This window comes from Mastomys coucha, unplaced genomic scaffold (assembly GCF_008632895.1).
Source record: "Mastomys coucha isolate ucsf_1 unplaced genomic scaffold, UCSF_Mcou_1 pScaffold22, whole genome shotgun sequence".
In the NCBI taxonomy this organism is placed as follows: Eukaryota; Metazoa; Chordata; class Mammalia; order Rodentia; family Muridae; genus Mastomys; species Mastomys coucha.
Window position 1 is genome coordinate 247,017,102 of NW_022196905.1, and position 13,361 is coordinate 247,030,462.

Below are 13,361 nucleotides of genomic sequence, written 5' to 3' on the forward strand. Positions count from 1 at the left end.
CCCCCCCCCGCCATTTCCAGACTGCTTTTAGCAGAGCTTGGCTGCTCACAGTCATTGCAGGCAGAATTCTGTCTCAGGACTGAAAACAGACCATCAACTATTTTTATTTTGGCAAGCAAAAATAGATATGGGGTGTGGTACACAGCTAGACTTGCCCAAATTCCAGTAATCCAAAGCTTGGCTCTGAAAATTTATATTGTTAGGTCATAAGTGATAAGACCCAAGGCCCTATCAGCTGAACGAGTGTATGTGTGTGTGTGTGTATGTGTGTGTGTGTAGACATGCAAAACATGTAAGAAACTTTGTAAAGGAAGTGTCATGTGTAATTAAGACAATTATGGCACAATGAAAAGAGAACTACTCTTTTTTTCTTTTTTTAAAGATTTATTTTATGTATATGAGTACACTGTCTCTGTCTTCAAACACACCAGAAGAGGGCATTAGATTCCATTACACATGGTTGTGAGGCACCATCTGGCTGCAGGGAATTGAACTCGAGACCTCTGGAGGAGCAGTCAGTGCTCTTAACTGCTGAGCCATCTCTCCAGCCCCGAGAATTACTCTTAAGGTAAAGATTGGAGGCATGCTATGTAAATGGAGTATGGAAGGTAAATGTAGGCCTTCATCATCACTGTGGAAAATACTTTATAGCTGGTAACTCAGCCAGCAAGTGCTTGCTTTGTGAGTACAAGGGGCCTGAGTTGGAACCTCTGCGCCCATGTTTTTAAAAAGCTGGCTAGAGCTATTGTAGTTATAATCCGCGCTCCAGGGAGATGGAGGCAGGCGGATACCCGGGATTTCCTGGGTAGCTAGCTAGCTTACTTGGTGCCCTTGCAGGCCAGCGAAAGACAGGGCCCGAAGAATAACACCCGAGGTTATCCTTTGGCTCCGCAGACATGTGCACGCGTACACACAGGCCTAGGCAGATAACCCTGTAGATGTGCTTAGGACTCTCAGGCCATGGCCCTGTTCATCTCTCGTCTGAGCCTTGTCTGAGCCACAGCTTTTGTAAAGGTCTTCTGAGTCCTAGCAGGATTCTTTCAAACATACCCCAGTGCCTCCTGGGACATCACTTTTCTTAGGCACATCTGTTCTCCTTGGGTCCCCTTTCGCCTCGAATTTGCAGCTGGAGCGCTGTGTCCCGCAGATTAGGGACTCCTGGGTGTCAGAGCTATGATTGACTTTCTCCATGACCCACCAAGCAGGCTCTTTAACCTCCTGGGTCCGACATCCATCCACTGCCTTACAAGCTGAAGCATATATAACATGGCCACTTGCTCTTACTATTTGATGAATGGAGAAGACATGGCCAATGCTGTACTTCTTAAGATATCACATCCTTGTCAGCCATGTGTGTGACAGGCAGTGACGACACAGCATCTGCTAAGTGCTGCTCGGCACTGCTCCGAAATGCCCCTAAGAACCTGTCAGTTAGCATGGCATGAGGCACTTCAAGATGTAAAGCTAGTCTACTTACTCTTTGGGGGCATTCAGCCCTGTTTCATGTTGCCGGACAGAAGGAGGTAAATTTAGGATGCTTCCGCTTGCCTAAAACTAGGGGCTCTCCTGTCACATAGGGTTTCACAGCCCGACGTGGGCTCCTGTCAGCTCCCGGAACTCCCGTTCATTTCTGAAAATGAAACCATTGTAGCAGGTGTCCAAGACATTGCAGCATGCCAGACCTTGAGATGTGCTGCATCTTCTGCTGGGCTCCTGGAAGCCCTGTGAGTAGAGGAAACTGCAAGTTGAACACAGTCGATCAAACGCTAGTGGTCCCCCAGCCAGGATCTGATGGAGGCGCGAGCAACACCCCCTCCACCTCACTGGTGCTACCCCACCCCAAGCTGACTACTGCGGCTTACTCCCTGGCAGTGAGGATTAGTAACTTCCTGTCAAGGGACCTCTGCCCAGGGTAGGGAAAAGGCACGTGGGGGGAAAACGTGAGTCTCTGACCTTCCAAAAAAAGATGCTTGGGAACCCCTACCTGACCCCTGTGCACTGTGCACTGGTCACTTGGCCTCTCGGCCTTGGGAATGCTGTGAGCAGAAGACCCCAGGAGCAGCTCAGCATCTGTACAGACCTGGCACTCTCTGTGCTGGGTGGGGATGACCAGCTGACGGAGATGTTTCCAGTCTTCCCAGTCAGTGCTGGAAAAGGAAGAGTGATTTCCATTTTCTGTCCAAGCTGCACCAGGACTGAGGAGAAAGCTGCATTGTCAGGCCAAGGGAAAGTTTCGTTTGGGTCTTTGTGTCAGGGGCACACTCCCAGACTGCTGGGGTTCCATTAATAAAATTCAGTCAAAACTCCACCCAGGATGCTAGGCTTGAACTAGGAAACCATTGGGAGAGTGTGATTAGAGTTCTATATCTGGGATCTAGGCTAGCTTGGAACCCACAAGGTTCCAAAGTAGATAGATCCTAGCTTCGCCAAAGGACAGTTGAGCCCACGAGGACTGAAGGGCTCCCATTAATTCCCTTTGGCCCTGCACCATGGCTTGTGTTTCCTTTTAACATTTGCTGGTTTGTTGTAGCTTTTTTGAGGCAGTGTCTTACTTTGTAACCCAGACTAGCGATGAACTTGTGAGTCTCCTGCCTTGGCCTCCCGAATGCTGAGATCAGTGGCGCGCGTCAGTGATGCGTGCCCTGCGTGACTCCACCTCTGCTTGCTCCAAGTTCACCATCATTTTAGTCATGTCGTGAAACCAGAGGGGAGCATGGTGAGTCCAGAGCTGACTGCCTCCTCTGCCTGTGGCCACAGCAGCAAGCAGCATGTATAAAGCCAGGGTGGGGACAGGATACTCTGTGGCCAGAGGCAGGGGAGGTTTTCTGAATGAATACTAAGCAGTCAGGAATAGTTCTCAGGCCTCAAGTTCCAGCACGTGCTAGTCTGATGGTGGCAACCAGTGCTTAGAAGGTATTAAATAGTCAGACAGCCAGACAAAGCTGGTCTAAATGAGGTGGTGGCTGTTTTGACTGGTGGTTCATTCACAAGTCTGACACAGAGAGAGCAAGGTGTCTTGCATTTGGAAACTCGAGATGTCCTTTTGGGAGCTCCAATCAGCGTTGTTTAGCATCTTTATGCATATTTCAAAAAGGAATTAGGGCAGCAGATTGATGCCTTGGATGTAGAACCTAGTACTGTTTTCTCCTCAAAGCTGCACAGCAAGCAGCAGCCAGCATCCTCCAGTCAGCACGGGTCCAACATTCAACCATGAGGCTTCCAGTCCTCCCCAGAGAGGCAACTTAAACTGGGGAGACAATGACCTCACAGCTTGGGATACCTACCGCCCAGTCCGCACTCCCAGAGACAGACTTGTGCAGACAGAAGCCAGCATGAATCTGTTCATCTTCCCAAGGTCAAAGTTGTGGGGACTTTGGCTAGTACTGATTGCTGGTGCAAAGGGCAGGATGTCAACACTGCTCCTTTGGGAAAAGCGGGAAGAGCACACAGGTTTTGCCTGGTTTCCCTTGAGGTTCTCCAAGACCTATGGGAAGAAAGAGATTTCTCAAGACAAGAAACCCATCATTCTGGATTACACAGCAGACAGAACAAATGCAGAGAGGTGATGCTTTCTAGATTCCTGGCTTTGAACACATGTCTGTATTTGCTTTTAGATTGAGTAGGTTTCCTGAGGGACAACTGGGTATAGTCCTTCACCTCTGGCTAGAGACATCTTGGCTTGGAGACCAGGGCCTGTCTCTTTTCTTCCCCAATTAAGCTAAAAGTTCCAAGTCTTTGAGTCACTGGAAAGTGGACTGGCAGGTCTGCCCATGCTTTTGGGGCTCTTTAACTTAAATTCAAGTTAGAGCAGAGCGTGTTATGACTCCTACCAGTGACAACAGGCGCTGACCAGGTAGCTCTTCTCCAAGTGTGTTCCGTTGGACCGCCTGCCTCACTGGGGAACTCACTGGCAGCGCATTCTCTGACTCAGACCTACAGAATCAGAGCCTCTTGTGGGTGGGCCTGCAGTCAGCATTCAGGGTGCCCTGCAAGGAATTCAGACACCCTCTGGAGTTCTAGGACCCGAGACTGCAACCCCGGAGACAAAAAAGCAAGAGCCATTTCTTTATTTATAGGCCAAGTCCAGAACCCCTTCTAGACCAGAGAGAACTGAATTTGACCAAAGATAGGGATGTGCCTACAAGAGACACAGATGCTTAGCCTGGGCACATCACACCATAGATGACAATGAGAGTTAGGTCGGAAGGTGGTGGCCATAGGGACAGTGTCACAATGAGAGTCTGGGAGATTCTCCAGTGAGCACAGCTAATAAGTAACACTTCCTTGCCTTTTTCACTCTTCTGCACTCTTCTCAAAGCCTCTTGCAAACCAGTCCTTATTTCAGGATGCAAGGGCAAACAATGATGGCCGAGAATGTCTGGGTGTTCCAAGCTCCAGCCCGTCTTGTTTGTAGCCGAGCTGGTAGAGGAAAATTAACCTCTTTAAGTAACAGTTATGCCCATCCATAACTGAAATTTTCTTTGAAAAAGTCTTTCTAGAAACAAAAAGTCAACGTAAGAGCTGCATGGCATGCCAGATCAGTGTGGGCATCATCTTCTACTCTGGGGCGGATGGCCTACCGAGTATGCTTTCTAGAGATGTCCCAAGCAGTACGACCTGAGGTGCCACTCTCAAGGAGATGCCTCACTAGGCTAGGCTCAGGCATGGAGGAGAAGCGGCAGTTCTTACAGGTGTGTGTAGACCCTCCCCTGCTGTGTGCTCAGAAGCCTGCTTCTGTTCACTGAGGTCTCTCCAAAACCTCCCTGAAGCATCTCTAAGTGCCTGGCTGGAGGTGGGCTGAGACCATGCACGCCTAGAGACAGTTGGCAGCAAAGCAGACTCTTTAAAAGAATGTTGTCCTCTGTACTAACAGAGGAAGAGAATTTAGCCAGATCTCTGGCCACTTATCAAGTTGCAGTAGCTCTACAAGAACAGAGCCAGATAGCCCAGCTTGTCCCCCAGGGAAGGAACTACAAGCAAATGCCAAGATTAACTCCGCTCACATCGACAGTACGAAGATCACAAAGTCTTTCTGGAAACACTGCGCTCATGCTGCTGTGAGGGAGTTGGAAGTCTGCGAGAAGCTGAGGGAGAAGACCCGAGGGAAAGAGCACAATGCCTCACTTTTCTCTTAAGGAGAACCTTGAGCTGAACAGGCCATTTTCAGAGCCACCGAAACACCTGTGCCGTGTGCTGGGGTAACCATCCCAACTCAAACACTCTAACGTGAAGTTGTGTGAGAAAAAAAAAATCTCCACTTAGTCAATGAGATAGATAAAAAAGATTGCTGTAAATTTCTGGGGCAGGTGGCAAGCTGGTTTACGGAATGCAAGGCGATGAGAACCCCTGGCTTACGGAAAGTAACATGAATTAATAATCATTTAATTGGCTCCTCCATTATGTTGCTGGTTTGGGAGATGGAAGTTCAGATGGAGGGGCTGTCAGCGGTGCTTTAGCTAAGAGTCTGTTGTTAAGAAGAAGTGGGGGTGGTGTGGTGCTTCTGGACTCTCTACAAGTATCAAATGTCAGTCAGTTATCCCTAGCCCTCAGTGGGCTCACCCCAGGACCCCACAAAGGAAGAAACACAATACATCGGTAAATATCACCTTCAAGGGACATAGCACCAAGATGGGCAATGGAGAAGGAACTTCCAAGTGACACGGACGGCTCACTCTACTCAGGATCTTCCCAAGGTCATATCTTTGGCTCAAAGCCTATCGTCCACCATGCCCACAGCCCCACCACTGGCTAAAGTGATAGGAAGAGGAACTTTCCATGGGAACCCAGAAATTAATTCTACTCAGATTGGTATCCTTAGATTGCAAGGGGATATCCTTTCTGATGTCTTGAGGAAGTGGGAAACTGGGACCTCAAGGTTTCTTTCGCTCAGTTTCTAGTGTTTCTCCACATTTCCCCCAAGGCAGCAGCCCCCCCACCCCCCGCTTGGCTTCAGCACCACATGGCTGGAAAGAGGCACATGCTGTGCCATCTGCAGTCCAATGGGGACTTACCTACAACTCCCTTTGCTGTCAATTTTCAGTGACCCGGGTTCAGAATTTGTGAGTGGAGATGGAGGTTCGGTAGGAATTGGTTCTGGAGGAAGGGTTTCCATGTGAGTTTTAGAGACCACCATTTTAGATACCATTCTCCCACCACACTCCAGAAGCCCTATGGATGCTGCTGTTCTTAGTAACAGATGTGTTTAAACACCATAAAACCTTTTATTGAAAACTGCAAGCCAGCGCTGGGCATGGTGGCACAGGGCTTTAATCCCACCACTTGGGGAAGCAGAGGGATCTCCATGAGTTCAAGGCCAGCCAGGTCTACATAGAGAGCTCTAGGATGGCCAGGACCACATAGAGAGACCCTGTCTCCAAGAGGAGAAAGACAAGAGGAAGGAAGGGAAGTATAAGCAAATTTGCGTGAATTCAGAGGAGCTCTCTTCTCTCCCCTGTTAATTCTGATGAGAAGAGGAGGACTAGCTTACTACTAATTACAAATAACTGATAAACCTCCCTGATGATTATTTTTAGAAGTTAGATACTGGCCAGACAGACCTGTGCGCAGGTCAGAGTATATATAAAGATTGATGTCTCCATTCAAAAGTGGTTTCCCCCACTAAAGAAGTCACGCACGGACAGCCATGTTTCTTTCCCCTGAAAGTATAGCGGCATCTCATGGCATCAGACGGAGAAACAGGCGTCGGGTCCGCCTTCGTCCTTGTTAGTTTTAACGGCCAACCCTCCACAATTTAGGAGGATATAGCAGATCAGCACCCTGGAAGCCAAGCTCCAGAAATTCTTCTGAACTCTGTAACAGCAACAGGCTGCTCCCCGCTGTGTTACGCTGGACAGCAGACTGCTAACTGCAGAGTCTATACGCGTGCCCTCTTAACTACAGAATCTATACATGTCCTGTTAGGACCCAGTAGGGATTCTGCCAAGCTTTGCACAGTCACAATAGCTCATTCACAGTGCCTTAGATAGCGTGCCTCTTGCCATGCACACCTTCCCTTGACTCCGCACCACATTTTGACACCTTTGCCTTGCTGGGAGCCCAGCATGTTGCCTGTGGAAGACTCATTGAGACTTAACGGATTTTCCTATGGCATACCTGCCAAAGGTGGCAGGAGTGGGGTTGGAGGGACAGCCTTAAGCAGCAAAGTTTAAAAAATATTTACCCCCTGAGGTTCTGCACAGCATGGGTCCAAATACCCACTTTTCATGGACAGCCGAACTTAAATGCTAAGCCAGTTAATTATAATATTTAAAATAATGTAGTTACCTGGTGAACTTAGAAAATTACCCACAATGCTGTTACCTAATATGATAATCCCTTTCTTCTGTCTCCCCCATCAGTGCACACAGTTTACCTGTCCATAACAGAGCCTAATGGACAAATCGCTTCTGATTTGTATTTCCGGTTTCGCATAGCTATCATTTTAGTATCTATAGCACACAAAGGAATGGCTATACCGTCCCTCACTGTACCACGCCCTGCTGTCTAATACCTAGTTTCTGCTTGTTTGTCTCCTCAACCCCACCCTGAGTCTTAGGGATTGAACTCAGTGTCTGGCACATGCTAGGCAAGCACTCCAACCCTGAGCTGATCTCCAGTGCTTTGTTTGTGACAAATTTCTGGCTAGGTTGCCCAAGCTGGCCTGGAACCCGCAAAGAAGCCCTCCTGCTTCAGCCTTTCCGAGTAGCTGTGTCTCCATGAGTAGCTGCCTGGGTTGTTCCCACTCCATTTAATCATTACTATAAACGTGGCTTCAGGTACTTTTTGACTTTGTTGCTGATTTAGTGCAAAGATTGCAGGCACTGGCTACTTAAGCTATGTCTGGTTTCCGTGGCACATCTGCTGCCTCTTCACTGTCCTGACATCATAAGAAGACCTAGAGTGACCAGTAATCGGTTTTTGTAAATGGTGTTTTCAGTACTGTGATATCCCTCCTCCAGAGTTTTAAGATAAGAGTCGAGAAATTCTCCCCAGCAGAAAACCACAGTACTTCCTCCTGGTGCCCTTGCCACCCCATTGGCAGGAGTCGGGTAGAAATGGATTTCAAGGCTGTGGACCCTTTTGAAGTCATTCAGAGAAAACCCCATGGCTCCCAATCTATATGGTTACCCAGCCCGCCGGTGGAGAACTGTTGGCTCACGTGCAGAAATTATACAAAGGATCCTTACGCTGATTTGCCAGGGATTGGATTTAACGTCCGAGGTCCAGCAAGGGAGGGAGGGGCTAGTGCCGGATTCATCTGACTTAACTGTGAGGAGCAAGCAGTCTTCCCACCTCCCAGGGAAATGCTGGAGACTGTGTGACTATACAAAATGGCACTTTAAATCAAATATAATAATAAAGGAATTGGTGCACTACGGAGGGTCTAATGTTCACTTCTGCACAGATTTTCTTAAATAACAACGTTAAGTCGTCCTGGGTAGCAGGGAGATGAACCTGGAAGTCTGAGCACCTGGAAGTCTGAGTGGGTATGGTATGACAGACACAGCTGGGCTGCTGTGTTTCTGGGAAGACAGAGGAATGAGCAAGCCGGTGTGCGGGTTTGTTGTTTGTTTGTGTTGCTGTGTCTTATTTTGTTTTTACTTTTTAAACACTTTGTGATGGCTCCTTAACTCACAGTGGCAAAAGGACTTTAGAATCCAAAAGCAGCTGGAGTTTTGTTGCGGGGAGAAAGGCAATAGAGATTCCGCCTCACCATGCAAGGCGGAAAGAATAGTGGCTTTATTTAGATACCAGAATTCTCACCTCTGCCACCTCGATGGGCTTCCTGCCTTGCTATTGGAGGAGGAGAGTAGAATTCCCACCCCACCAGGAAGCTGGTGTTGTGTTTGCTTCTCAGTTCTGAGAGACTGAGATGGCTTGGGTGATCTCAGCCTCCCTCCCAGGCCCTTCATTCAGGCTGCTGAGCACCCAAACAGTCGCCAGACAGTCGTGGCACGTGACAGAGGCCTTTAGTGGACAGTGCCATTGTCCTATAGCAAACACAGGACTGGGCGGAATGGGCACCAGTGAGAGAACCTGCACCTTGGTTGCCTCTGCTGTAAGAGGGTGCAGGTGGCTCTCCCATTCCCTACAGTAAGCACTGAGCCTAACTTGATGCCTAGCACCGTGGAAGTAGGGGAGCAGGCAGGATAATTTGGAACAATGAAGCCTTAAAAATAGTTCTGTTAATTCTCTGGGAATTTCACACAATGTTTGGGTGGTATTCTCCCTTAACTCCCCCAATTCCCTTAGCTCCTCCAAGATCCACACCTCCATCTCCCCATCCCTCACAACTTCATGTCCTTTGTTAGCACATCATCATCATCATCATCATCATCACCACCACCACGGCTGCCTTTGACTCTTCATTTGTGCTGGCTGTAGATTTCCTGGTATGAGGCCAAAGCAAAGCAGTATCTCATGGGACTACTGTACCCACAAATGCATAGCAGCTAACATTTGCCTCCACAATACCTGCTCAGGATCCAGCCAGTTAGAACTCTAGTGTGGAATGGGAAGGAGCTCATGAGACACTATGGACAGCCAGTTTTCTTTTGAGGGTGTGGGAGGTCAGCCACACTCCAGTGGGTGGACAGCGAGTAAGCCTGAAGAGAGAGCATCCTTGGCAGCTTCCGCTCACCCTGTCCCTGGCATCCACTTGAAGAAATAACATGTGGAAAATAAGAAGCCTGCTCGGGGCAGAGGGAGCACTCGGAGCCGTGGAAGTGCTCATGCCAGGACCACGGCACTCCAGAGTCCTGAGACTGAGGGTCATGTGATCATTTGTGATGGGGGGCCAGGAGATGGGAAGTGTGCTGTGGGGGAACTGGTCTCAAATGTCGTAGCACCTAGTTAATCAGCAGCCAGTCCATCAATTAAATATCCACCCATCACCTATCACCTTTCAAGGGAGAAGGAGTAACTCCTATTAAGGCTGAAATGGGTTTGAAGTCGATCTGAGACAGATTAAAATACTGTTATGAATCTGTGTCGGGAGGAGGGGAGGGGTCTGTGTAGAATGTGCCTGCGCTTGTACTTTTTAAATAATAGATGCCCTGCAAACTTAAGGAGACCAAGTTACCAAGATAGAAGGGTTAAAGATCACAAAGTATGTATTCTGGGAAGAGCGTTAACTTCCTGGAATAGTTCTTGTATTTGGCAATTCAGGAAAAAAAAATTATGGCCCTATGATTTTAATGAATAAAATTTATTTTCTCGAACTATTGATCATTAAAGTACACAGTTCAGGGAGTAAAGGCAATTGCATCCAAACCTCACAACCGAGTTCAAAACTCAGGCCCCACGTGATGGGCGGTGTGGGAACAAACTCTAACAAATTACCCTCTGATCGTCCCATATGTGTGTGTACATGAGTGTAAGCATATCTCACACACACACACACACACACACCAGTTAAAGAAAAATGTAGTATAATGAAAACTTTTAAGAAAGTATACTCACTCATACTGACAGCACCTTGGGATCTGCAGCAGAACCAGTTTCAAAGTCGAATACAAAATGGAAATACATGTCAGATGACAGACAGACTGAGGCAGAAACCTGATTTACCATTGAGTGAAACTTGAGCTTTCTGAAATGGATGCTTAACGCCGAGCTAAATTAACAGCGGCAATAAAGTTTTTTTTTCAGTTTTTTTTTTGCTTTAACAAAACTATTTTCAAGAGTTTTCAAATGTAAGAGCATCAGCAGCTACAAGCAAGCCGCTCAAACCAGCGCTTGCCCAGATCCACCCCATGCGCATCTGTGAACTTCCTACAATGAGAGCAGCCATCCTAAAGCTTTCGGCTGTGCGCCAGTCTTACCCTGTCTATGACTGTGTTTTTACACTCCCAGTCACTACAAAGGCCTCAGACGCCCACAGCAGAGTTAGAAGCAGACAAGGTTGGCTTTATGTCCTCACCTGTGATCCATGGGGCCTTTCCCTGCCCCTCCCCCATCTTCCTTGTCACTTAGCAGGCATCTTTCTTGTTCTCCTTGCCCTGTGCCTGCACATATGTTTATTAATATGTGTGTATACATTACAGGCTAGGATCTGCATGTAAGGAAAAACATATAGTTTCTTCCTTTGTGTCCGAGATTGGGCGACTTTGCTTAATATTGTATATTCTAAATCCATTCTTTTTTTTTTTTTCCCCGCTTGTAAAGTTTGCAAGTTCATTTTCGTTCGAGCTGAGCAGCATTTCCATTTTATATCTACACCATATCTTTCATGTTCACTTGCCTATTAATGGACGGCTAGGTTGGTTCCATTTCTTTACTATAGTGAACAGAGCAGCAAAAAAAAAAAAAAAAAAAAAAAAAAAAAAAAAAAAAAATACTGGGATACAAGTGCCTTGGGTGTGGAGTTCTTGGATGAGGAGTGACAAGCCCCATGAGGAGCCTCCTAATTGGGTTCTATAATGGACGTAATAATTCACACACACACACCACCCTCAGTGAATAAGGATTCCTGGCATTTTTGTTCTGCCTTGTGTTTGTTTTTGTTATTTCCTTATTGCTCTAAGCAACATTCCAGGAAAGTGGAGTTTCGAATCTAAAACGAAAACTCAGTCCTTAGTTGGCAAGGAGGATTAGGCAAGCAAACCCAACCACACAGGAATCTCTCTACACTAGAGCATCCCCTCCTCTCCCCATTCAACCATCAGCCTGGTTACATCCTCACCAAGACATCCTCTGTCCCTCTCTGTGCTTCCTGCCAATCCTTCTGCCAGCCCTTCTGTCCCTACTGTGTGGTACCCAAACCTCACGTGCCCCTTCACATACATGGTTTGGGAGGGACTTGTTCTGGCTTTTGGCAGTGCAGCTAAGGGCAACAGGAAGAATGGTTTGTAAGCAGGAAAGGAGCTTCCCTCTTATCACCGGCTCTAAAGCCCTTACACATGCCTCGGTTCTGACTTGGATCCACAGCCCTGCCTAGTCCCACTCCTCAGTTATTTCTTAGCAGAGATCCAACTGCTGAACCCAGATGTAAGTTTATAACAGGTTAAGGTCAGTACCTAGACTTCCACTGAGCCTGCTTGGCTGTTGCGATTCCAAGAGGTAGAACGATAAAGTTGGGAGCACACAGTTGTTCAGGTCTGCAGAGCAGTGTGCTGCTACTCATGCCCGGGAAGTGTTCTGCGAGACTTTGCCACCTGCCCAGCTTCTCTCCCCAACCCCATATAATAGGGCAAGCTAAAGCTATGTTTAGACAATGGGAAATTAGAAGAAGAGATAAGCTAACACCAGGGCCTTTTTATTTATTTATTTTTTTAAGATTTATTTATTATTATGAATAAGTACACAGTAGCTGTCTTCAGACACACCAGAAGAGGGCATTAGATCTCATTACGGGTGGTTGTGAGCCACCATGTGGTTGCTGGGATTTGAACTCAGGACCTTTGAAAGACCAGTCAGTGCTCTTAACCGCTGAGCCATCTCGCCAGCCCACACCAGGGCCTTTCACTGCATTTCTTTCCTGTCTCTGTCAGACATTCAGTTGTTAAGGGAGTAACAGGAATTCATGGGGTTAGCCTTGTGGGGAGAAATAGATGCTGCTTTCTTAGCATGCGTAGTAAGTCATTCTTTGTGACTTTGGACATCTTAGGAAGCCCCTGTAATATCAGTGATCCTTATCCAGCACAAAGTCTCCTTGAGCTGGCCCAGGCTGGCTACTATAGTGCATCTTCTGCTTTTTTTCTTTCAGCGTCATCCAGTCAGGCAGAGAAGGAGTTGACGGATTCCCCTGCAGCCACCAAACGCACCTCCTTCCCAGGTAGCTCTGAGACTCCGCTTTCTTCGAAGAGGCCAAAAGCATCGGAGGAGATCAAATCTGAGCAGGTGAGGCCTGAGGGTCTGCTGTGATGGGGGAGTGTGGTAGATAGTGATGGGGAATGATGAACTTTGGGGTGACTGGGTCTTGGGAAGGCACAGCTTCCCAAGGGAGGGGGTCAGACATCTGAGTCAGAGTGACGGGTGTGTCCCCACAGATGTACCAGTGTCCCTACTGCAAGTATAGCAATGCTGACGTGAACCGGCTCCGGGTGCACGCCATGACACAGCACTCGGTACAGCCTATGCTCCGCTGTCCCCTGTGCCAAGACATGCTCAACAACAAGATCCACCTCCAGCTGCACCTCACCCACCTCCACAGCGTGGCACCTGACTGCGTGGAGAAGCTCATTATGACGGTAAGCCAGCCCAGACGAGGACCCTGTGGGGCTTTTCTTCCTTCAGGGGTCAAAAGTCATGCAGTTGTAACATCATCAAGAAATGTCTGTTGGTCCAGAAAGCTGGTGTAGAACCGTCAGTGTTCGAAAGTCATCTCTGCTCTGTGGCTGAGGTTTTACTGCCACCCCCCC

The 13,361-nt window shown here is 47.9% G+C and overlaps 1 protein-coding gene across 5 annotated transcripts in view; it reads left to right on the forward strand.

Moving 5' to 3' along the window:
* Positions 1-13,361, forward strand: part of Zfhx3 (zinc finger homeobox 3) — a 287,724-nt gene that overhangs the window by 248,713 nt on the left and 25,650 nt on the right. For all 5 annotated transcript variants that reach the window (XM_031341363.1, XM_031341364.1, XM_031341361.1 and 2 more), the window contains 2 exons: positions 12,707-12,840; positions 12,990-13,190. In XM_031341363.1, the coding sequence (XP_031197223.1) occupies positions 12,707-12,840; positions 12,990-13,190 (335 nt within the window). The remainder of the gene's footprint in view (positions 1-12,706; positions 12,841-12,989; positions 13,191-13,361) is intronic.